At 37.9% G+C, this 26,670-nt stretch overlaps 1 protein-coding gene across 1 annotated transcript in view; it reads right to left on the minus strand.

Moving 5' to 3' along the window:
- Positions 1-405: 405 nt before the first annotated feature.
- Positions 406-26,670, minus strand: part of camkk2 (calcium/calmodulin-dependent protein kinase kinase 2) — a 30,884-nt gene continuing 4,619 nt past the window's right edge. The window contains exons 2-17 of the mRNA XM_028462769.1: positions 18,366-18,661; positions 16,848-17,189; positions 14,834-14,881; positions 14,019-14,072; positions 12,422-12,473; positions 12,148-12,278; positions 9,008-9,044; positions 8,874-8,895; positions 8,695-8,783; positions 7,558-7,757; positions 6,784-6,837; positions 6,595-6,668; positions 6,384-6,471; positions 6,091-6,222; positions 5,047-5,150; positions 406-3,303 (exon numbers count right to left, since the gene is read on the minus strand). Coding sequence (XP_028318570.1) covers positions 3,231-3,303; positions 5,047-5,150; positions 6,091-6,222; positions 6,384-6,471; positions 6,595-6,668; positions 6,784-6,837; positions 7,558-7,757; positions 8,695-8,783; positions 8,874-8,895; positions 9,008-9,044; positions 12,148-12,278; positions 12,422-12,473; positions 14,019-14,072; positions 14,834-14,881; positions 16,848-17,189; positions 18,366-18,596 — 1,731 coding nt within the window. The 5' untranslated portion in view covers positions 18,597-18,661 and the 3' untranslated portion in view covers positions 406-3,230. The remainder of the gene's footprint in view (positions 3,304-5,046; positions 5,151-6,090; positions 6,223-6,383; positions 6,472-6,594; positions 6,669-6,783; positions 6,838-7,557; positions 7,758-8,694; positions 8,784-8,873; positions 8,896-9,007; positions 9,045-12,147; positions 12,279-12,421; positions 12,474-14,018; positions 14,073-14,833; positions 14,882-16,847; positions 17,190-18,365; positions 18,662-26,670) is intronic.

A 26,670-nucleotide genomic window follows, 5' to 3' on the forward strand; every position in this document is an offset into this window, starting at 1 on the left:
TTCGTCTCTGCTTTTTAAACCTCTATAGATGTGTCATGCATAGATTTGTACAAAAAGATTTGCATCTGCACTATGCTGCCATGGTAACCTAACATCAGAAGGAGCCAGCTCTGTAAGTTGAATGGCTCCGTTTAAAGTATTTTCACAAGTCTAGACGTGCGCTTTTTTGTTTTATATGTACAGTACAAATAAAACCTTTGTAAGGGTTGAATTTCAGTTAGCAAATAAAATAAATACATGAGACACAAAAAAATACATGAGAACCTGAGTTCTCCAATGACAACAAAAAGTAAAGTGACTATACTCAAAAAACCAGTGTTTCCCTAATGAGAGCATCACTACCCCCTACAGGGACTTTTATTTACTACAGGAACTACTGAGGGGACAGTGGCTAAAAGCTATTAATTTGCTCCTGCTTTTATTAAATTGCATGTTGGGCTTTCAACATTCGATTCAGAAGCAAAGGAAATATAGTGTGAGTGTAGTTATTTGTTTTCATTGGCTCCATGGCGACTGTGATGTGATTAGTTGATGGATTTTGTGCTGATCTTGGCTGATTAAGATGATATTTTAGAGAGTTAAATAAAAACCACAGATCTAAACAGGCTGATTGACAGCTTCAAATGTAAAACACTGCAATCTTATGCTTTTTTAAGTTTGTACACAACTTTATATACAACGAATCACCAGTCTTGGAGGATGTTGTTTCAGTTGTTTCACTTTGTAGAAAACAAGTAGATCACAGACATGCCACAAAATTAAAGTAATTTAAAATGGCAACGTTCTAGCTTTAAAGCTGATATCAGGAGTTTCTGAGAATTCTGTGTTTATGTATGATTCTTTTGAAATGCGAAAAAATGCCTAACTAGTGGTGGTCATTCATATACATCAATGTATATAAATCCCGCCTTCGTCCTATAGACCCCTATACAAATAGAAAATTGCACCGTTATCGCCCAACTTCCTGTAGTAGAGACTGTCAATCAAAGTGAATGCGTGTGCGTAAACTGTGCACGGAAACAACAGCAAACAGGTATCACTCTGAGCAGCATAGCATCATGGAGGAGCGCTCAGAAACTCCAAAGCTTCTACTAAAACAACTACAGAAAAGTCCAGGTACAAAGCATGCGGATAAACGTCTTTGTGACCGCAACGGAATTTATCTCGAAGCTGCTTTTCAAAGGTGGACGGACTTGTGGCTTTTAAAAGGATTCCGAACGTTTCTCATGGACAGGTAATAAACATGTTTTAATCAAACTACAATAAGTGTTTTAGAAGTGAAAAACAATACTACACGTGTGTTGAGGTTATGTTTTGCAATGCGCGTGCACAAAAGTACAGGCGTTGCTTAAAGGTAGATTGGCAGAGGCAGGGGGAGGAAGTGGAGCTGTCTAGGGCGGGACATCGAGACGTTCACTTTTGAATTTTCTCGCTCTCTTTTCATCCTCAGGATATCAGCGTTAAGAAACGCTAAATAAATCAAGAAAAAAAATTGTGGTAGTAAATAATAATTGCCTTCCCTCAAGCAGAGGGAAAAAAATATGGAATCACTCAGTTCTGAGGAAAAAATTTTGGAATCACCCTGTAAATGTCCATTTTCAAAACTAACAACCGCATCAGATTAAATCTGCTCATTATTCTGCAGTTAGAAAGGAGTGCTCACAACTTGGAACGCTGTTGCACAAAGCAGATTGACATGAATCATGGCTCCAACACGAGCGATGTCAGTTGAAACAAAGGAGAGGATTATCAAACTTCTTAAAGAAGGTAAATCATCATGGAATGTGAAGTCAGCTGTGTCTAAAATCTGGACCAAGTACAAACAACATGTGAAGGTGGTAAAAGACAAGCATACCGGTGGTAGACCAAGGAAGACGTCAAAGCGTCAAGACAGAAAAGTTAAAGCAATATGTCTTGAAAACAGAAAATGCACAGCAAAACAAATGAGGAACAAATGGGCGGAAACTGGAGTCAACGTCTGTGACCGAACTGTAAGAAAATGGTCCATGACAATGCAAAGCTAATCTGCCAACAGCAATCAGAGAAAGTTGTAGCCGGATTGATGAAGAGTTCTGTTCGTCACTCATTAAGTCTATGGCTCAGACACTGCAAGCTGTTATAAAAGCCAGAGATGGTGCAACAAAGTACTAGTGGTGCTTTGTAGTGTTTTTTTCATGATTCCATAATTTGTTCCTCAGAACTGAGTGATTCCATACTTTTTTCCCCTCTGCTCGATCTAAGAAAGCAATTGTTATTGACTACCACATTTTTTTTTTCTTGATTTCTTTTAGTGTTTCTTAAAGCCATAAAGTTGCCATTATAAATGACTTCAGTTTTGTGGCATGTCTGTGAACTGAATGAACATTCTCCAAGACTGGTGATTCCATCATTTTTTCCCAGGAGTTGTACAACTAACGTGCGTCTTCTAATCTACCCTAAAGGAAGAACATGAGTTTATAAATCATATTTAAAACCCTAAACTCGGCCTTTTCCCCCTCATTTTTGTACCAAAGTTGAATGTAATTGCTTTGAAAGCACTAAATCAACTTTTTTAAAGCTTCAAGTGTTTGGAAAAAAGTGTCCAAACAGGGATGTTTATGGGCGTAGGAATGCTTTTGAGTAGCTTATACAGGGTTTGCATTGGGGAAGTGGTGCATTTTGGGAAGTAAACATTTTCATTCTTAATAAACTGTACAGCTGCTTCCTGCTGAAACATTTTACAAAAACTGGACTCTAAAGCAGAGCAAACCAGACAATCAAGAAACCAAGAAGACATTGATTGTGAGAGAGAAGACAACTAGTTCTCCCAGTAAACCGTTACTACTTCCTGTTTACATGCCTCGTGTACCTGAATCTTATCATATTCTTGTGGAAAGACAAAGAGAAAGACTAAGCTATCATTAAACAGTACAGTTAGAGCCTGAGACAAAGCATGCTGGGAGTTAAATGGCATGCAGGATAAGCATTCAGGTACAAATGGATCATCAGGAGGGAAGTGACAATCACAAGTCCAAACTCCTCCGTCTACTCTAAAAGGAGAAAACCTGATCAGGAAAAGTACATCAAAGGGCTTTAACTTGTGATTTTTCCTGTTTGTAAAGTTTCAGCCTCACTCGCCCACCTTGTAGGGAAGGACACAAGCTGCCAGAGTAAAACTGTGAGTAAAGGGGAGGAATGCTGTGTTTTTTTTTCAGATGGATGGACACCAGCGGCATGTGTAACCATCTGCATCAGGAGAGAGTCTCGTCCTCTCCCACATAGGGCAGCTCTACAATTCTCATCCCCTCACTGCTCTCCTGTTTCCTGATGAGAACACAAGACACACAGCGTCACTGAGAGCAGCGAAAACATGGACATCAGCCAAGAATCAGCACATACACATTTGCAAACCAGAATGCACTGAAACTCTTCCAAACACACATTTTTATTAAAACTATCCAAAGATAATAATGGAGTCAAAAAGTGCATTTTTCATAAACAAAGAGGAACTTCACATCTCACTCTCAGTTTACAGTTATCAACTCTTCCCCACCCTTCCATTTCGCTACCTTGAATCACTCCTCCCTGCTCTCTTCCACCTCCACCTCCCCCCCACCCCCTCTCTTTTTATATTCTCCCTTTAATAAAGTGTTTCTTACCCTTCCTTAGGGAGGGCTGGTGATGGTCACAATTATGCAATAAAATAATGCAATTTATTTAATTGCAACAACAAAAAAAAAAAAAAAAAAAAAAAATGCATTGCTGTCTAAAAAAGATTGCACTTCTTGTAGTGTTGACCTTTGACAGCATTGTGCAGACCAAAAAAAAAAATACAAAGTTCACAAGATGTGACAATATGGAATACTGGCCTCACGTTAACAATACGATATTTTTGGAAAGGGAAAAAGACCAAAAAATGCAATTTGAAAAATAAACTGGTTTTAATTTGACTAACTCTGGCCATACTTACATATAAGTGAAACTTTTTCACCTCAATAGGAACAATAATAATGTTTTGTTTTTTTTTTTTTCAATCAATAACTAATGTTAATAAATATAACGCATTTTTCCTATTTGAAGAGCCTAAAATGCCACTCTGCAAATCGAACACAAAAACAGAGACAGACAATTCCTGCCTGTCTAAAATTAAAACCAAATAATGCCATCATGACATTCTTCAAAAAAATATGCGAACCTGTGTATAAACAAGTTTAGTTTTTTTAAAACATCAAACTAGAACATTCTACACAGCCTAGATTTAAGATATGGACAAGTTCTTTTTAAAAATATTAGCATTTCTACATTTTCTGGCATTGAGACATTTGGATCTTGACGCTGTCTCCTGTAGTTAAAAATTGGGACAGACTCCCAAAAATAATAAAACTCCTCCCATCAACAATATATCTTGAGACGTGGGGTGACAGTTACCCCAGTGGTATCTGTCATTGTGTCCTTAGGCAAGACACTTCACCCACATTGCCTAGTATGAATGTAGTATGTGAGTGAGTGTTGGTGGTGGTCAGAGGGACCAATGGTGCACTATGGCAGCCTCGCTTCCGTCAATCTGCCCCAGGGCAGCTGTGGCTACAATAGTAGCTTACCACCACTAAGTGTGGAGTGAAAGAATAATCCCTTCATTTTGTAAAGCGACTTTGAGTGTCCAAAAAAAGCGCTATATAAAATTGATGCATTACTGTTATAAATATCGCAATATCTTGTCACACAATATATCTTCCCATCCTTGGTATTTGACCATAACAGCTATACTGTACTGTTCATGGTTCTTGTATTATGTAGCTCTTGTGGTTTTAGCAAATGTTCAGTATCTCCTATTTTCTGCTCAGCCTCTACAAGGCAGGAGGAAATCAACAAAGATAACAATCCCAGCTACAGTCTGCACACAGTCCTTACAGAGTATTTCTAAAGCACAGACAGGCTTAATCAGTATTCCTGAAGGAGATGTTGCAGGAAGGAATAATAGTGAAGTCATGCTAGCAGAGGAACCCTGTGGATCTATAGTTGGAGCCAAAGTGCAGAGTTTGCATTGAGTCTGTAAACAATCCTTACGTGAGCGTTTGCCCTGAAGCGCACAAACCACTGCGCTCCTCTTTCCGGCTCCAATCAAATGGATTCCCAAAGGAACGTTTCCTCAGCATGGTCCTCACAAGGATCTGTAAATAAAAACCTGTGCTTAGAATTCACAGACTTACAATGAATTCTACAGAGCTCTAACTTTTGGAACCTTAAAGAGTAACTAAACCCCAAAACCACTTTTTTCTGCTGAATACAAATGCATTTGGGTTTGATCATGGTCCAACTCTCAACATTTTAGTCAAAGTATTTCAATTTGCGTATTTTGTTCTAAAAAAAGAAAGAAAAAAAATCTTAGCATTAGCATTAACCTAGCATTAGCAGTAACCTTGCATTAGCATTAAACTCACAATAGCATTAGCACTAATCTAATGTTAGCATTAACCTAGCATGAACACTAACCTGGCATTAGCATTAGCCTAACATTAACCTAGCAATAACATTAACCTACCATTAATATTAACACAGCAATAGCACTAACCTAGCATTAGCATAGCAATAGCACTAACCTAGCATTAGCATAGCAATAGCATTAACATTATCCTATCAATAACATTAGCCTAGCATTAGAATTAACTGAGCATTAGCATTTGCCTAGCAATTACATTATCCTGGCATTAGCACTAACCTAGCATTAACATTAACCTAGCATTAACTCTAACTTAGCATTAGCCAAGCAATAGCATTAACCTAGCATTAACCATGCATTAACTTAACATTAGCAATAAGGTTGAAAAAGGTTGAAATGAGTTGAAGGTATTATCTGAACATGTTAAAGGTTGATGTTGTTTGCAAAGATTTTAAGGTAAAAAGTGGAGCAGCTCCACTCTAGCGTAACGAGCCGTCCACTCAGTACAAGCATAAATCTCAGGAACTTTCTGAACATTTTCATAGCTTATTTGTCAAAATCAGACAAACATTATAGGAGGAGTTAATGACAAACTGAAGAAAAAAATGGATAACAACATCAGAGACTCAGCTAAGATGGGCTTATGGGTTTTCTGAGACACACACACTCACCACAGTTGCCAAACTCGGGATGTGTTTGACTGAATTTTCCACTTCCTCCTCGGTCACCTCGATCAGCATACAGCAGTTGTCATCCTCAGGAGGAAGTGGCTCTGCACCGTGCCTTGTCACCCATGGGTGGACCTACGGCAGGTGTCATGGATTTTACTTTTTTTTTTTATTATTATTTTCAAGATATAACAATAAAATCACTGTTGATGAAAAAGCAGCACAAACTCAACTTTGTTGGAGGAGTGTTATTATATGTCAGCATGGCTGGCATTAGTCTGTAGGAGTGTGTTTACCTTGATCTGTGGGATTGATATCCTGCTTTCCGGATTCTTGTCCAGCATTTTTAACAACAAATCTTTGAGATCATCAGATATGTCGGTACTAGTGGTGCAGAAAAACAAGTCAACAACAGAATGAACAAGAAAGGTTGTACAGGAACATTTATCCAATAACTGGTGGTCAAAACATCAAGTGAACAAATGTCTTCAAAGTGTCAGAACCTACTGCTCTGGTAACACCACAGGCTGAGTCTTGATCTTTTGATGAAGACTGAGAATGCGTTCATCCATGAAGGGACACTGTGAATGCAGAAGGAGATGGAATCAAGGAAAACCCCAGATTGTGAATTAAAACTCCATTTGGTCAATAATCTGCTTTGATTGAAAAAGAAGAGCTGAATAAAAAATATCTTACCACTCCAAAAGCAAAGCAGTAAAGGGTCACACCCATGGCCCAAACATCCAAAGCCTTTTTAGGAAAGAAACACAAGTTTGATGCCATACCTTTAGGACAGAGTCCTTGATTTGAAATGAGGATTGAGATCTTACAAGTAGTATGAGCACACATGTGAAATCATCAGTGCACAGTTCACCGTGTGAAACTGCCATGTTTTACTGTCACTCACAAAATTTCCAAAAATAAGTTAATTCATTTTGGCGGAAAAAAGCATCTGTCTAATGTCTAATCATGTCTAATAACCCAATATTATTAGTAATAGATTCAAATGTAATACTTATTAAGATGTTTTGTGCACCTCAGAACATTTCTAAGTGTAAGTAAGGCAGGCAAAGTAGACACGTAATACAACTCCAAAATGACACAAAACAAAAACAGCAATATACAAAATGACTCCAAACACATACAAAAATACACTAGACAACAAAAACACAAAAATGCCAACAAAAAAAATACACAAAACTGCAAAAATACACCAAAATATAAAAAATGACAATAAAAATATATGAAACATAACCAACAGAATAAAAATACACAAAATGACAAAATGTAATTATTCTAATGCTTTCATAAATGTTGATAATGTGACCCTCAAATCAGATAATCATATTTTTTATGGCCCCCGCTGTGATAAAAGTAAGTGGTGCTATGGCTCTCCAATAATGTCTTAAAAGGCTTGCACTTGCACCCACCACCTCTAGAGGGCACTGTTTTATCAGTATGTTGCTTCACCTTTCCAGAGAAGTTCTTTCTGGTCTCAGAAAGCGTTTCAGGTGCAAGGAATGCTGGTGTTCCCACTGTGCTGGTCAGTAATGCATCAGCTCCTTCAAACTGGTTACTAACACCAAAGTCTGCGATCTTGATGTGACCATCTTCTCCCACCAACAGGTTTGAGGGTTTGATGTCTCTGTGGATGATTCCGTGATAATGTACTGATGAAAGAACAAAGGACAACACATCTTGTTAAAATGTCAATTTTCAACATACAACCCAATTGAACTGGCTCAGCATTGTGTTGGCAGTGCATTGAAACAAGTGGTTGGATTATTCCTGAAACAATTATCCTGATTAACAGTGACACTTAAACACAATTTAAACCGAACGTGTGAAAACAAATACATTTGGTGGGTGTGTGTGTGTGTGTGTGTGTGTGTGTGTGTTGTGTAAACACATAACAAGGATTCTGACTATTTTTACATTGCTCCCTCCCAACCCTTTCCTCCTTTCTTCAGCACTAGCCTCAAAGATGATACTTCATGCAGAGCCTCTGCTGAGCTCTGGGGCTGAAATGCATTAGGACTCACTGGGGTGATGTGAAATGAGCATGGAGGGTGGCTAAAGTCAAGAACAGCAGATGAAGGATTTGTGCACTTGGCAGGAAGTATGAGAGCAGATATAGTTCATACTACACAGTGTCACTGAATATCCACTTCACCGACAACAATATATTCTACTTATCTCTATTGTGCACACACACACACTAAAAAAAAATCTAAAATAAAATGCAGGATGTGATATTGATAATAGACTTTTGAGAGCTCTTTAAATTATGAACGTTAAATGTAGTTCCTAGAAAGCCCCATTACTGCATATTTTAAATGTCACCAACACACAAGTCCTCTAAATTTGTGTAACATGCACATCAGGCGTTATATTGTAAGACATTCAGAAAATAACTGTACAATAAATAAATTATCAGTTTTTTACCAATTATAATGTTTCAATGTTTTTGTCTCGGGTTTCAAATGGCAAAAACGTTGTGACCAGATTCCTAATATTTATTGATTTTATTTTTCCTGTTAAACAACTTTAAAATATATTGGACATGCTCGCATTAGTAAAGGTTGGCAAAAACGAAAAGACACTCACAATACTCGATCCCCCTGAGCAGATCCTGAAAGTAAAAGCGAGCCTGGTCTTCACTAAAGGGTTTATCTGCTGGAACCTCCATCACAGCCCTGAATTCACACATGCACGAGTACAAACACTAAATAAGAAATCACTAACTAATGGAAATCATTCATCACCATAGAATAAACCTGGCTTACCCTTGTTTCACCAACTCAAACACTGAGAGAGAAAGAAAGAGAAAAACATTTTGAGTATGAACTACTTACTGAAAATAAAGCAATATTAGTTTATTAAGTCTTTAATGTGTGAGGGATGTGTGGCCACAGCGTACCCATGTACAGATGGTCCTCGCTTGGGTCATCCAAAACCTGGCAAGAAATCATAAAGAAACAAAAGAGATAAAAACATGCACAAAGACGTATGTACAGAAAGACTGCAGCAGGAAAAATGTGTATTTAATGGGATGGATTAACACAGTCAAGCCAAAGTAGATGTGATGAAGCATTCTGAACACTGGTGTAAGGATTACTCTCTTTCTCTCTGTATAGAATGTGCTGAATACTTTAGGCTTTCATAAATCCTTCCTTCCACTGTCAGCTTATACTGAAACTATTTTTTGGAACCATAATCAGATTTCATTACCTTCACACACCTACTGTGTATCAACATTCTACCATTATGATAAATCCAAAACAGTAAAATGTGTGTTTTAAAACGAATATAAATGTATGTCTTTGGGTATATTTAGCCAATGAAATCTTCCCTCAGGGCCTCTGAATTTACGTTTCAAAATTTCCCAAATTCCGTTTAAGAATTTACCCGTTTCTGCACCGAGAGGAAAATTCTTGGCCAAACTAAAAATGAGGAAACCAAGGTCTAAAACCAAAAAAAATAATTTTGCCAATTATTAGTAGCATTATATTTATGGCTGTGGATGTGTACTGCCCTCATTAAAATCAAGGCATTGCAATTGCATAAATTAATATTAATGCTTCGAAGAATAAATCAATAAAAAATAAATAATGAAAATATATTTAGCACTGACATTCCCAAAATGCACAATATAAAATAAAATTGGAAATAAAATGTGTACAATAACTAATAATGTACAGGCCTATAACTGACTGGGCTGCTGAAAGAGAGTCACAAAAATATGTTTTCACAAAATACATTTCAGTTCTTAATGAAGAGCAGCTTCTCTGCTTCATCACAGTGAAGTCTGTCTGCAGCACTGCTCTTTCTGCTTTCCTTCACCAGGACAGTGAAACTGCATTTTTTTGTGACAGTGTCACGTTTAACCATGTTGGTTCTCCACATCCATCACAGCGTGGATCATTTCTTGCTTTATTCCCACTACCAAGAAATGACCTTTATCATCCAGATCAAGTACAGTTGCAATGAAGGGCAGAGGATCTGAATAGATATCGGTGTATTTCACTCAAGAGTGAACTTTTCATTGTTTCCACTCTGTCCTCCGTCTCAACCTCTGCTTAGAAGAGGCTTTTGTGCTCAGATTTATTGAAATACGTTCACACTGCAGACACAAATCTAGACAAGCGCATGCTGGCCACTGTTTTTGCTGAAAATGGCCCAAAACTATAAGTGCATTTTCATTTTTAAGCCCTAAATTTTAGGTGGCTAAGTTTTCTGTGCGTCAATAGTTAGACTTTTCCGATGACTTTACAGGCTATTAGTATTAACCCTACCAAAATCATACCAAACATGGTAAATATGTTGTTAATTTTTTGATTTTACACTTTAGATGCTGCAGATGATTTACAAAATCAGGATTTTACTCTAGCCAGAGATAGGCACCGGCAGAACCCCGTGACCCTGAAATAGGACAAGGCGGATCTGAAAATTGATGAATTTTACTGTGAAATCATGCGAGATTACATTGCAAGACCCATGTCAGCCACAATGCTAGACCCTCAGCCACCCACCTAACGAGAAAAATCCCACAGAAATGCGTGACATGGTCCCAAAACATTATTTGTGACACCTTTAATTACCGCCAACCGGCAAGTCAGCCTCATGTTCTGCATGAAATCCTGCACATCCTTGTGATTGTAGATGCTTCTGTTGAGACATGTCATCAGGTAAAATGGCCACCAGTTCAGCTAATACACTAACAGTTAAACCAGTCTTTGTTAGAGTTGGGCACCGAGAACCGGTTCCTATTTGGAACCGGTTCCTAACGTCCAGTTCCAGAACCGTTACGAAGATGTTTGCATTTCGATTCTTTTTTTCGATTCCTAATTGCCCGCACTAGTTTGTTTCCGCGGCTTGCTCTGTTTGTTTCTGCAGGGTTTGTATATGATGCGTTCAGAACGCAACTGCTGTGTGTGTGTGTCTACGGTTTCAGTTTGGACCGAGGAGTGGAAGGGAGATAGAAACTAATCACCAATTAAAATACCCAGTAAAACTCCAGAAAACAATCACCATGAATAAATATTTGCTCCCTGGTAAAGATAGTAACTCAAACAACCGGTAAAATGATAAACTTGGTGATATTACAGCCTGTGAATGCAGTACGGGGACGTATTTACTCTGGGTCCTAGTGCCTGCCGCCCGGTGAAGCCTGTTCCGTTTACTGAGGTCCGTGTGTGTTTTATAAATTTGTGTGTGTCCGTGTGAAAGTCTGGATGTTTATGCCTCTGTCCATCCACTCTTTTCATTATATCCATGTCTTTTAAGGCTTTTATTATATAGTCTCACAGGAGTCCGGGCCACCCCCATCTTGGATTATGTCGTCACCAGCATATTAGTTTATTTTCTTTTTAAAGTGGTGTTTTTTTGTGGCTTTAGACTCCAATTACATATTTGTATATAATATGTTCCCTACAATATAAACAGGTTCACAATATAACTATTTTTATAGTTTCTGTTTCCACTGTATCCAGAATAACAATAATCTTTCTCAACAAGAACTGTTGATTGATTTGTCACATGACTGTTCCAGGGTTTGAGTTTGTTTTAATTAGTTTCACATCAACCTGGGCTGTAGCTCTTTGTGAAAATGGCCTGTGTAAAGGCTTTTTCAAATAAAAAAAATTATCCTGTGAAATCTGTGACCTGATGACCTGCACAACTCAAAGAATCAAAATCGAGAATCGTTTAGAACAGGAATCGAAACTGAGAATCGAAATCAGAATCAGAATCGTTAAAATCCAAAAGATGCCCAATCCTAGTCTTTGTACCAGTGCATTTTCAGATTAAAATGCAGTCATAATATTCAGCATTGCTTGTTCATCGCATTAAACCATAACATGTAGCACAAAATTTTGAATGGATTTATAATCAGAATGGGACAAATTTGTCTGTTTGTCACACTTTGTGGACATTCAATCTCCAGTTACATGTTGAGGAAAAAAGAAGTGTGTCAGATTGATTTTTCCATTTCAGAAAGTGAATTCTGTTTTTTTTTTTGTCTGTTTACCGCGATCATGGTACATCGGAGGCCCAACTCACCTCAACAAGTTTGACAACATTTGGGTGGTCCAGTTTTTTAAGGATAGCAATCTCTTGGTACACCCTCTCCAGGGGTCCTTTAGGCTGAGGAGGACCCTCGGGGGCCCTGGCTCCTCGAGGAGGGGGTCTCCCTAATGAAAGAGAAAGGGACCAAGTGGGAGGAGGTTTGAGAAACAAAGAGAAGATGGATTTCAGTGCTGCTCTGCATTGTTCAGAGACCGCTGAGGCTTGGCTGACATTGTTTTGTGTAGAAATGTATTAGACTCACACTTACTTGGGAAACCTGCCTGTCTCATCAGTCTCTTCTTTGACAACACCTTCATCGCCTGCAGAGGAGAGAGGAAAAAAATGGACATTAAAAGTCAGTGAGAGAAATCAAAAGATCTAACGAACATGAACTGCAAGGCAAACAAAAAGGAGAATGGAACGAGGAATGCTTGTGTAGTTGTTTTAGAGTGAACCCTCAGGCACTTGGTCACAACTACAGATGATACTCCCACCATCCATTAGCTTCTTTTTTTAGGATCACATTTGATGGAGTAGATTGAGACTATTGAAGCAGAAAATATGATCAAACAAGGTAAACATGTCATATAATAAGTCAGGTGATTATGAAAAGCATTGCTTACATTTAACAAGGTAATATAATTGACTGGAGATGAGCTGTTGTGGGTTTTAGACTTGTTTTCAATGGAACACAAACATTTACAGAGGTATATATATATATATATTTTTTTTTTTTTAAAGAAGTATTTTAGATGGCAGAAGACTGTCAATGGTTCACACTTACTATAACAATACACACTAACAATAGGGGTAACAACATCAGGTTTTTTTCTTATTAGAGGTTCTCAAGGTTACACCAGAAGAGAACCACTGTCATACATGATTAAGGCAATATATTCTTGTTTTCACATTAAAAAAACATTATCGTGATGCTAGAAAATAGATTTTAGGCTTCTTTTTTTAATTCCTACGCAAAATTACAATCCTTTGCACAGCAAATGTGGAGTGGAAACTGTTCTGAAACATTCAAGATATTTCCAATGATGACTAATAATGACAAAAGTCAAGAATAATGAGTAGATGACTGCATTTGAAAGCAATGAATAATTTTCCCTAAAGCCTCAACGCCTCAAGGTGTCAACATACAAATGAAACGTGGTGAGTGGGCTTTGACACTTGAGAGGAATATTGAAATATTCCCACTGTCAATGTCAGTCGCTATGGGAGCTTAATAAGAACAGCATCAATAAATAAGAAGCAGCTAATAGAAAAGTTGAAGCTTGACGTGTTATTACACCACATAGTGAGTGCAATTATCTACAAATTTCAGCATGTGGACGCTTCACATGAAATAAATGTGAGAAAGAGTTTGGGTTGTTATGGGATTAGCCAGTGATGAACGCCTTAAAAAATCAAAAAAAAACAAGAGCATACGGAGACTACAGCACAAGCCCCTGCCAAGCGACAAATACCCGCTGCCAGATCGCCACAGTTGTTTTGATCATGGTGCTATGATCACTCACACGTTAAAGGCTTGGAAGAAATTTCTAACACCATTAATAATAACCAACCTGACACAACAAATTTCAAAAAGGTCAGGTAATTTTGAACAGATGTACATTTTTGAAATTTCTAATGATGAGCGATAGGGTTTGTTCAATTTTCCAAACTGATTCAGAATCAGTTTATTGATCCAGAAACCCTCCTAAATTTATTGACAAATGGTCGATCTTTGGTAAAAAAAATTTTTAATTGATGTAATTCTGATAACAGACAAAAATATAAACACCGGTGAAAGTATTACATCCTTAGTAATGAGAAAAAAGCTTTTAAAACCACGTGTATGTGTGTATGGTAAAACTCACATAGTACGTGTTGTCGTCTTCATTGTAAGCCAGCTTGACGACACCATAGGAGCCCTGACCGAGAGAGAACAGAAACAGCAGAAAGCAAACAGGAAAAGGTGTCAGTTTGTCATGTGACAATACACGTCACACTATGTGCAACGCAAGAATTCTGAACTGATAAATACATACAGGAATAGGTATAAACACACGCACACAAACATGGTAAATGAGTGGGTTGAGAGTAGAAACAAAAAGAGTAACAGCTGCTTCACAGTGACAGAGAAATTCAAATCATCTAAGACTGTCATTCTTATTTTTAGATATTTTAAGCCATTTAAGTGGCACCAGGTTCACAAGCAGGCCCAATTAATAGCATGTGCAAAAAAGAAAGAGGAGAGAGCTAGAACGAGGGCAGGGGGTGTTCCTGCTGGGGGAGCAGATTGCAGAATGGAGAAGCCCTGCACGGCTCATCATACAGTCTCAGAGTCAAGCAGAAGACAACAACCTCTCGGCTTTAATTGTCTCTGCAGCACATGGGATCATGTCTCCCTGCAGGTGGGTAGAAACAGCAGCCCTCGTATTAAACCCACATGATTCACAAACACACTAAGCTTCCTTTAGAGAGCACTATTTATACCAGCCTCCCATCAGTCTCCCGGCTAGTTTACACAGAGTTTAAGAATTGAGGACAGTCGTGAGAGAGGATATGAAATGCCGTTAGAGCGTGGCGTCCAATGATGTGCATCACTTGACGCACATGAAGTAGGCAGAAGGGAAGAGAAATGGAAGAGCCAGAGAAAAGCACACAACCAGTGACTCATCTCTGATGTTACCTTTCCGATCTCATCTTTCAGCTTGTACTGGTTGAGTTGAACGCAGTCCTTGAGCAAAGAAAGAAAGAAAAAAAAAGGGTGAAAATTGTATTGTCACACCTGGTATTCTTTACGTCTATATACCATAGATACTTCACATGCTCTCTCAGTAAAAGCTCCGCCAAAGAATAATTCTACATTTTCAGCAAACTCGCTCAGCAGGGGTTTAAAGAAAATCTGCTGTCGGCTATATCATATCATCACACCTCTTCAGATCATTGTTACCAGGTTTGAGCATATTGAAAATGTACGTGTGCAAAAATACAACAAAAAAAAGGCTTGCACGTCAATTTAGTGGTAATCCTGTTAATCTTTCTGCATGCATGAAATTGTAAAGAATGATGCAGCCCAATGTCAGAACTGCTTTGTAATACATTTTACAATCCTTGGTACAAGCTGCTTTATTTTTCTATACCTTCTGCTAATGTTGGGATTTTGGTATTTTAGAATGATCTATGCGACATCCATCTGCTACTCTGTAATCTTATGCATATTATTTTTGCTGTTCCTGAAAGGAACAATTTGATGTTCTTTAAGTGTTTGTTGTCTATGTTATTTATTCTTTGTTGTAAACCACAAGGAGACACTGCGTCTTTTCTGTAATGCTCTAAACACAGGGTGATGAGTCACTAAGATAAGTATTGTTGCCCAGAGTCTAAAACAGAATGTAAAACTGTATCACCAAAGAAAATACGTGTACATACTGTTCCATTCCCTGTCAGAAATGTGTGGGTTTGTTGTTCTCAGTGCAAAATTAATGTAATGTTTTTAAGAGCTGTTAACTAACTGTTTATTATTGCGTTAACCCTCCATCCATCCATTTTCTGATTTTCTGGGCAGTCCATCGCATATCACGTTAAGATTTTTGCGTTATTATTTCAACGTTACTTCTTTTGGAAAAATATTTAGTTTTTTTTATTTTCTGAATTTTGAATGTCAAAGCATAAATACATTATGTAGAAAACACACACAGGCACACACGCACACAAACAGAATAGAGTGTCACTTCCAGACTGTGAATGACAACTGGAATATTGGTACAATAGTATTATTTTATTTATTATTAGTATTAATACTAATTATGATAATAATAGTAATTTATTTTTTTTTTAAGAGTGAGCTGCAAGTAATGTGGAAAGACTGCTGTGCCTGAGCAGCTGAATGTAAAAGTGGAATCGTTTGTGTCTAAGATTAAAATTTATTCTATAGCTTTAAACTGATACTGTAACTAATCATTTTGAAAATACCAGACTGGCCTTTAACAAACAAATGCAATTACATATTTCACTCTAATAAATGTAACTGTTTAAGAATAAACAGATTCTTTTACCCTTTCGATTTTCGTTTTGAAGGTAGTGTAAAAGATAAAGTTACTGTTTCTTCATATAAATCCAAATATCCATCGTCAGTTCCTTCAAACCATCTGACAACAGATTACATCACATTCATGCACAGCACTCCAATGTTGCAGAATGGAAATCAATATCAGTGTAGAAGCGACTAAGATCTGACTTGTGGACACACTCCTCTAGATAAAAAAACTAAACAAAAACAGAAGAAACATTGCGGCTATACAATCTATTCTAAAATCTACCCACATCTACACAAGGAGCTTTTGTCTTGTCTAGTAGAATATGAAACCTTACCTCTGTGTCCACATAGCCTGGAATTTACAAGTGTGCAGCTGCTTTCAAGACATATGCACAAGCAAATCTGCTCACTTTTTGGCAAATTCAATGACACAGATAGACTTACAGTATGTTTAAGAGGGAAAATGTGCTTGCCTCTGTGAATGCTTTTGTCAGTAGCTGTTTATGCAACACACATTCCAGTGAATGAAATAGTGCAGATCCAACTTAATCACAAGATATCTAAAATCTTGTACCAACAGAGAAAGTATCATGACCCAAAATGAGGATGTTTTTAGGTGCCACAAACTGGAATCAGGTGAGTCGTGTTGAGGGCACGCTCATACCTGCAGGTCTGTGATGGAGACACTATTGGATTCCACAGTGGGCCGGCGGGGCAGGCGTGGAGAGGAGTGGGGGGATGTTATGGGGGAGTAAGGTAACGATGGGTAAATGTAGCGTCCGTTGAGTCCCGGGGAGCTGCAGGGCGATGTTGCCGTCTGTGAACGCTCCTGAAGTGAGAGCTTCCTGTCCGACAGGTTTAATCTTCCCCGCTGCTCTTGGCTTTCTGGCAGAAGAGCCTTTGGATGAGAGACTGTGTGGGACAGCAGGTCACAGGATGGAGCTCGGAAAGGTGCTGCCACGGAGGGGGCTGGCTCAGGTGTCTCAGAGCTGTCCATTTCCTCTACCTGACAGAAGTGTATTAGCAGCTTCTTACCAATCATTTTAGTGTTACTTGAAAAAGTTACTGTATTCATCTGTGTACCCTTCGTTCTTTGGCTCTTCTCCATTTAAATCCAAATCAAAATAACAAATAAGCAGTGTAGTTAGTTTGTTTTATTGACTTAGAACCAAAACAGAAATACAGAAAAAAATCAAAAACCAGATAAGCAGCGTTTTTCAGTTTAAAAATTAAATCTTGTACTGTTTGTATGATATTTGCATATCTAAGGGAACCTAGGACAAGAGCCTCATGTTAGACCCATAGACGATGGTGGACTTCAACTCCATCACAAAATTGAGCTATGCATAAGTCACATTACTGATGAACTGGTGAATTGAAACATTATTAATGCATACTGTAAATAAATCAAAACAAAAAAATGGATGTTAAGAAAAGCATGCACGATATGTGATTAAAGGAACCAGAGGTGGTGTAATGAATCTACTGGTGCTCCTCGTTTCCTGTGATCAACTTCTGTGTGTGTTGACGGCTGCCATTAGTGGCTAGCGGTGATATAACGTGCAAAATAAATATGTTTACTGCCCTCAAAAAAGCTGTGTAACTGTTTTTGCAAAAGTGTCAAATCGTAGAAATTCTAACATCTATTGTTCCATTGTTCCTCACACCAGCCTCAGAGTCGATAGTCAGTCACCAGTTTATTTGGATACTATATTGACCGTAACACCGCAAAACAAAACGTAAATGAGAGCAGCTTTTTACGAGCTAAAACATCCACAGACTGCATGAAAACAAGAGCAGGACCAAAAACTGCTGAAATAAATCCTCAACAGTCTTATTGTGTGCAGAGATCTGGTCCAGGACCTGTGGCGGGAACCGAAGTGCAGCGGTCTTCAGTTCTCGCTCAAATTTCCCCGTAACTATCCAAATATCTCACAAACAAAACAAGATTTTTTTTTAAACAGAAAAAAGCTGGTCATCTGGTTTTTGATATTTCTGTATTTCTATTTTGGTTTTAAGTCATTAAAACAAAATAACCATAGTGTTTATTTGTCATTTTGATTTTAAAATAATCAAAGAACGAAGGGTGCATAGATTTGTATTTCATTTAAATTTCAACACTGTTCTATTGAATGGAGTATCTAAAAAATAAAGCAAAAGAATATAAAAATGTTTCACTAACCTCATCCTCTTTCATCTCCTCACTGGGTCTGCTGGGTTCATACTCGGTGACTACAATGAGGGACTCCATTGGGTCTGGAGAGGGTGTTTCGGTGTGGGCGTTCAGAGGTGGAGTGGAGCAGCTGCACAGCAGATCGGGCAGAGGTTGTGAGGGGGCCACTTGGGGTGCATGACTACTGCAGGAAGCCGGCGGCTCAGTAGAGGGCCAGGAGCGGATGTGACAAGGAAACATGGCGCCTCTTTCCTGCAACAAACAACCACTGCTCCATCAGAGGAGAACCTCTGGGAGGCTGACACCTGGGAAAAGAAAAAAGAAAAAAAAAACACCACATAAGCTTCTTAGTTCTTCTTTTTCTTAGTTCAGGCAGAAACCTTTCTGCTTGGTTTAAACTCCCTTAGGAATATTGTTTGTACATGTTATTAAAATGTTTCGATCCTATTTATAGCACCATATATAAGTGAACCTTTTCTTTGACACCAATCACTCAAATGACAAACACATTTATCCATATCCATTTTGCCAAAAAACTAGTTAAAGGCACACCATGAACTTTTTGACCTAAAGAGTTGACCCATATGAGTTATTTTAAATAATTCCTCAGGCCAAAATACAGCGCTTGACAGTATCAATGCTCCGAGCAGGGCTTCCCTCTTGAAATACTGACTATGTAAGTTTGGAGGAGATGGACCGTCTTTCTGGAGAACGTATCATTTTACGTCACGTGACCACAGGCTCAGATATATATAGTTCCCACGTGACGTCACAACATACAGGCATTTCATGAGCCGGCGCCATTGCTGTGGGCAGCTGAAACAAGTTAGCCTCTGTTTACAGCCAAAATAACACATAATGGTAGTTTCGTGTTGGGTTAATGGTGCACTTATCACCACAATAGTTCAGTTGAACGTGGATTCTCTAGTAAGGGAAGTCGGCAAGTCAGATCCGTAACTTCGGGATAAGGATTGGCTCTCGGGGCTGCTACAGTCTATGAGCTGGAGGAGCAGCCACCACCGCCGCACTCTTCTCCCCACCGCCGTAGAAGCGGGCCCACCTCGGCGGCGCTTCCCCCTTACTTAGAGGAAGGCCAATCGCCGTGGCAGTGTCGGCTGCTCCTCCAGCCCTGAGAGCCAATCCTTATTCTGAAATTACAGGTCAACTACTGTCTGCATACATAATTAATAATAAAAGACAAGGGAGGCTGGCCCGACTGACTGTTTGTTGATTTTTGCGACAGTGCTGCGCCGCTTGTGGCCACTAGGGGCGCTTGATGTAAAAGTTTGGGGCCAAAAGCACTTTCAGTAGGTTACAAAATTACAGTCTACTCTTTTCTTCAAACATTGCATTATTTCATTTTTTTTATCTACATAAAATCAAATAATTAGTGTTCCCAGAAAAGCCTACATTTGATCTACAGTTATTTCTAATCCTTCTCCCTCTAGCTTCGCCACTTACTTTTGTTCTGATCGTCATTTTAAACTAACGAACTCAGGTTTTCAGTTCTGTCTACGATTTAAAATGAAACACGTTTTATATGCACAAACAATGAATAGGGAATTTTAATCTTGCTAAATAAATGAATAAATTAAAACAAATTAAACAGACCAATAACTTATAATACTGTATGTGCCAGTACTATAACTTAAAACGCATTGTATACTCCTAAACTGGAGAAATGTAAGGGAAGAATGTCCAGCCTATTGCTGTACTTCTCTAGTAGGACATTTTGAAATGGATGACAGATGCAAACCTTATATCAGCATTAGAACAGTATTCCACTGTTGTCAGGGGAACTAGAGAGAAACCTTACTCCATGCTGCAAATGCACTAGTCTTTGATTTGGTTGGATAAGTTTGCTTTCCACAATATTTTGGGTAGAATCTGATTGGTCTCATGTACTGAGCATCTACATACAGTTTTTGTGGTCGCTTCTACAGCAAAAACCAATGAAATGAGTGTCCCATTTTTCAGGTGTACATCTGATAGGTCTACAAATATGTTACTGTGTCTTCCTGCTCTATTACTCTTTCAGACGTTGGGGCAGGAAACAATATAGCTCCACATTTGCAGCTCAGCTTTTTTTTTTTTTTTTAATTTATGAATTGTAAAAGCAAACCAAACCAAATGAAGTTGTGACAATTTCCCCCTAGACTAGCCTGGTGAGAAAACACCGAATACATAAATACAGCACAAACAGTCTGATAAAGTATGTCATGGCGTAAATTAAATATTTATGAGCTGTAATGAACCACGTAGACAGAGCGTAATGAAACGAGATGTGGGTGTAATGAAAGGCTTTTTGTTATTTAAAAATCAAAGAAACCATTTGCCCACTTAGAAGCAGGAGCAATTACAGCTCTTTGCATGTGAACCTTTTGTGAAGTGCAGCCTTCATACCACACATTCTGCTAAATACCATTACATGCTCCTGAATGAAGTGACTCTCAGGTCTTAGTTGCAAGTTGACAATTGATGCTTACAACATGGTTCAATAAAATTTGCATATCTAAGTTAAACCCTTTTGTCATTTAAATTGTCCTTAACGACAAGGCAATGGAAAGTAAGAGACAAGACAAGACAAAGTAAGACAAGAAAAGACAAGACAAAGTAAGACAAAGAAAACAAGACGAGACAAAGTAAGACAAAGAAGACAAGACGAGACAAAGTAAGACGAGACATTACAAGGTATGACAAGACAAGACCAGGTACAAGACAAGGTACAAGACAAGGAACAACAAGACAAGACAACGTACAATAAGACAAGACAAGAAAAAGTGCAACAAGACAAAGTACAACAAGACAAAGTACAACAAGACAACTCAAGGTAAGACATGACAAGGTACGACAAGACAAGACAAAGTACAACAAGACAAAGTACAACAAGACAATACAAGGCACGACAATACAAAGTACAACAATACAAAGTACGACAAGACAAGACAAAGTACGACAAGATAAAACATGATAAGATATTCTGGGTCTGACAGGATTGTGGTACAATGTGTAGGAGCTGAATGAACCTTAGAGAGAGAAAAATAACAAACAAACCAGTGGGAGCTCAAGACAAGTTTAGATTGTGGCCTATGAGTGGGAGAGAAACCCACTCCACGTAACCTTGGTTCCTCTACTCTGCTTGTTTTCAGCAGAAAATATCCTCTCTCTTACTCAGACTGACAGCAAGTGTAACTTGTTCATCAATTAATTGGCATTTAGCTTATTTACTTTTATACCGTTTCATTTATTTATTATTTGTAGAGTATTTGTGTGTAAGTGCAGGTGCGTGTGCGTGTGTGTGTGTGTGTGTGTGAGTGTGTGTGTGTGTGTGTGTGCAGGAAAAGAAGTAGGTGGTGGGTTGGCAGATGGGGACGATGAAAATCATTTTTTCTTTGCTTTTGTTTACGCGTTATGTTCAACCGAGCAGATGACTGCATTCAAAATGTTAATCATCATTAAATTTTGCTCTCTATTAGCTGCATCTAATTCTACTGTTTTAAAAAAAGCATTTTAACATCTTTCACATTTATTTAGTGTCAATAAACTTTGTACAACTAATAAAAACACCTGTAAATAAACCAACAACACCAAGCTTAACCACAAATTCAACCTGAAAACTTTTTCTTTGTTAATTTAAATGCTAATTTGTCCAAAACATCTGTTCTAAGAACAAATGTGTATATCTGGTGTCAAACTCAAAGTCCGAGGGCCAAATTCGGCCCTTCAGAGCATCCAATTTGTTCCTCAGAAAAAAGTAAAAAATGAAAGACAAAACATAAATCATTGTGTAAATTACCAAATAATTCACTTGAAAATATGTCCAAATTCACAAATTTAAAGAAATCCATAATATTTGCAGGGGATCACAATTTTCCTGTGCTTTAATCACATGATGGTAGTCATTTTTAATCACAGATTGTAGACTAAATTTTCACAAACAATCACACAAGACAGTAGGAGATTGTAGATTAAATAGTAGATTGTAGTCAGTAGCACCAACCTGAAATATACCAAGCACCTTGTTTATTTATTTCTGAATATTCTATATATTCTGTATTTGTACATCATCTCAACCCTATTTTCAGTTTGTTTTAATGCTGCTGGAACCTTAAGCAAGCTGAGGGAGCCTTCCCAAAAGATCAATGAAATGATATCTAATCTGAACGAATCTCTAAGATTACCTTGAAGATTACACAAACATTGGTCACAAAATCAAGGAATTTATATAAAAGTGAAGAACCTGCAGGGACTGATATCTGTCATTTATTGCTTGGATAATGTCGGTGCTACAGCAGTGATTCCATTCCCAACCAGGGGTTTGCGTACCCCTCGGGGTACAGGAGCACGTTGCAGGAGGTACTCGGAACGATTAATCAATCAATTTAAGAAATAATAGGAACACGTTCCGAGCACCTTTTTTGTTTTTTTTTAACAAATTTACCTCAAACAATAATATTTCTCAAGGACCGTGTAAAACAAATTCAGCCATTTTCTTCTAAACACATTAATTAGGTCATGAATGTATTCCATAAAACATGTAAAAAGCCATTTAATCATTTATAATTTAATTGTGGAGCTAGGCTTCACAAACTGTGTTTCAAATTTCTGTGTTCAGGATTTAATGGGCGGGTCAGAAATCATAGCCGCGTTACGTAACGGAGCCATCATTAGCATAAGCCTGACCCTGCTGCTGAAGCACACCAAACTTCCGCGACTCCCAGCAATAAAACGCGTCCGCTGGTGCCACATTTTCCATGAAATGAGCACTTTTTTTGCACCGTGAATGTGTGTTTCACCTCTAGCAAGTGCAGTTGTGACTCTACCCGGGAGAGATGCACACATTCAGACTCGTTTGGCCCAATCCGAGCACTTTTGGAGAAGCACGATTGACGCTGGAGCCGCTTTCACACTGCTCTTTCTCATAGACACAGTACACGGAGGCGGTGCCCTTGCCGCACGTGGGTGTGGTTCCAGTGCCTCTAACTGACACGCCCCCAGCGTTTCAGAGCAGAGATAAGTGCTTGTTTTTCCATGATTTTGAGACCTGATCTTATATACTTAGTGACTTTTTTCATCTTTCAAATTTGGCTCAGTGGTCAATGACATGTTTCTGTGGTGTGACAAACTCATAACACACATTTATTTCTGCTTTACACAAACTTTAATAAAAGAGGGTACTGTCCTTTAGGGATAGACGATATAGATTTTTTAGGGCTGAGCACGATATCGATTTTTTTTTTCCAGTCAACCTTAGCCGATGACCGATACGGACTGCCGATTTTTTTGAGATACTATTTGGAGCCGATACTACTTTCGCTCCCTCAATTTACATCATAAAAATTACACAATGATGATAACAAATGGTATGAGTCTCATTTTTTTAAAAAGCAACATTTATTGAAATTAACAAAGGTGAGGTAGAGCGACAACAAATAAAAAACGTTTAACAAATATCAAAAACTAGTGATGTAGAACAAGAACAAGTAAAAAATATTTAACAAATATTAACAACTGGTGATGTAGAACAAGAACAAGTAAAACATATTTCTGCTCTCTGTAAATAATGCGAATCGGAGAATGCACTTCTGATATTCGGAGTTAGCTATATTTGACAAAGAAGACAGCATTGACTTACTAATGACATAATAACTTTTATTTTATTTTTTAGTGCTTTAAGGCACTATTATAGTGTGGCCTGACTCCGTCTGTAGACTGCGGTCAAGCCAGCCTCCACAAATTAATTAATTAATTGAACATTTAAGGAGTAAATATATTGATTATTGATACTTTTACCATCCTAATTTTGATCACATTGAAGCCTCAGAAGATGGAGGCCATGACATTTTATCTGTGTGAATAAATAGTCCAACATAAAAATGAACACAATGGCTAAGATAATTCTAGCAAGTTCTGATGTGTAATTTCAAAATAAAAGCTCACCAAAGTTTCAAATATGAGACTTATTACATATGGATTCATTTTCAAAGAAAACGCTCCGTTATTACAGTCTATAACTAACTTTTTTTATTTTCTAATGCACTTAGTATATAAGTTTATGGAATAAGCCTAGAGAACTGTGTTCCAGACACAGAAAGGAGTTCAGGAGAGTCTACTGATACACAAATAAAACAGCATATGAAATTTTAAAAGGGGTATGGGGGAAAAAAACTTTTCTTATTATTTAAATGTTGACATGAATTTTCTTCCCTGGCAAAATCTGCAGTCCACTTGAGACAAAACTGGTACATATTTGGCTGTGGAGAGAAAATAAGTTTGACGCCCCTGCTGTATATCATATAATCATATATAAAACATGTGCTCCACTAACTGGCCTGTATATCATCCCAGCAGCACAGCTGTATGTAAAGCTTTGGGAAACACCAACAGATGCTGCTTTACTGGACATAGTGTACTGTCTTATCACAACAAAAGTCACATGACCTGACCTTCACCCTCTGAGCAAGAAGGGGAGGCAGTCCAAGAAATGAGCTAGCACCAGGATTATCACACAATACAATAGCAGCACAATATTGCTCACTTAAAATTATTATTTTTTTTTTATCATCAACCCTAAATTATGATTTGTATTTATCTATTAAAGTAACAAGTTGTATACTGGCTCATCTAAAAGCGTAAAATGAATCATTTTTCATTCAAAGTTAAACAAAACCTGAAAAATAACTTTCTTTTAGCTTGTAATATAATAATTGTATTATTACATGTATTTATCTACAAGTATAAAACAGCGTTGAAAATGTTTTAATTCAAGCGTTGTCAGGCAAAACTCAGTGACTGCCATTTGTAACTGGTAAACAGAGTTCATAAATACATACACAAGTGACTGAGTTCATATACAAAACATTATTTTGTGACCTAGAATAAAATCGGTTAAACAGAAAGAATCATTGAAGATGCATATTAACTCTAGATACACATTTGTTGCTCACCTGTTCAGATTTTTCTCTCTCGCGATGTTTTAAGTCTGCGATCACATTTTTTCAGGTGCGTGCACAAATATGATTCTATGCTAGCGTTTTGTTCATTGCACGGCACGTTTTAATGTACGCGTATTCACAGAACGAGTTCGTCGTAAAATGGTCTTCTTCATACATGACTATTAAAGGTGAACTTAATACGCCACAACATCGAAGTGACTTGAGAACTGAATGCAATGCCAGGCAGCCAATATGTCAGCGTCTATTATAAGAAACAAAGACATACATTTCACGCTTGTAGGGATAGATTGGTATCCGAAGTGCATGTGAAAAATAAAATTTTGTGAAAGCAATTTTTTCGGTTTTGTTTGAATGACACTTAGGTAGAATGATAAATATCATGTGTTTAGCTGATTAACAGTTGTTTAGGCCATGTGTTGCTTTGGGAAAGCCTCAGACATTCCCCCACTCAGGTTTGTATTAGAAAGAATAGAAGATTAATAATACACTTTGTAGACAGTTTAACCATTATCCACCAACATTAAAGTTCACCAGTTACACTTACACTAATTATTATTGAAAGCGTCTATTTGTACGGTTGCTGTACGGACAACCTCCAGGGCTATTGGTATGTTTAACAAAGTACAAGTACGTAGCGTGTTAGGGTTAAGTTATAACTAGGGGTGTGTATTGCCTGGCACCTGGCGATACGATTCGTATCAGATACATAGGTCACGATACGATACGATACAATATATCTCGATATTAAAGTATATATATATATCATATATATATGACTTAAAGGTATTGTGGACGATGTTTAAAAAAGTATCGCCATCCGAACATTTTGAAAAAAAATGCGCATGCACAACACGCCTACATGTGCGGGAGAGCATGCACGAGCCCCGTTTTCCTTGTGCACAGTTCTGTTTACAAATTGGAGTCGGCATCGGTCATACAAGCTTACCTACCAAAAGAAGATTTGCACTTTTCCCACTACGTCAGACTCGCCACCGGTAAGTGAAAATCCATTTTCAAAGGACCCGGTGCGCACCGGGCACGAGCACGTACGACGGCCTTTCGTAAACATGATTGACAATTAGGAGGACCAATAGTCTTGATGATCCACCCGGAAGCTAAACATCGTCCACAATACCTTTAAGAAACAACTAATCTGTATATTTGTACACCTTCATGAGAACATTATGTATGAAATATATTTTATTGGCATATTTTACACTCAAAACATTGGCTTTCACATGCGCCAACAACTTAAAATGAAAAAATAACATACAATCTGCATGTGGCTTTTAAACCAACTTTGACTTCAGTGCAACATGACTTTAGTGCAACTTAACTGAGGTATTTATGCCTAGAAC

Source organism: Gouania willdenowi, chromosome 12 (genome assembly GCF_900634775.1).
Source record: "Gouania willdenowi chromosome 12, fGouWil2.1, whole genome shotgun sequence".
NCBI classification, from domain to species: Eukaryota; Metazoa; Chordata; class Actinopteri; order Blenniiformes; family Gobiesocidae; genus Gouania; species Gouania willdenowi.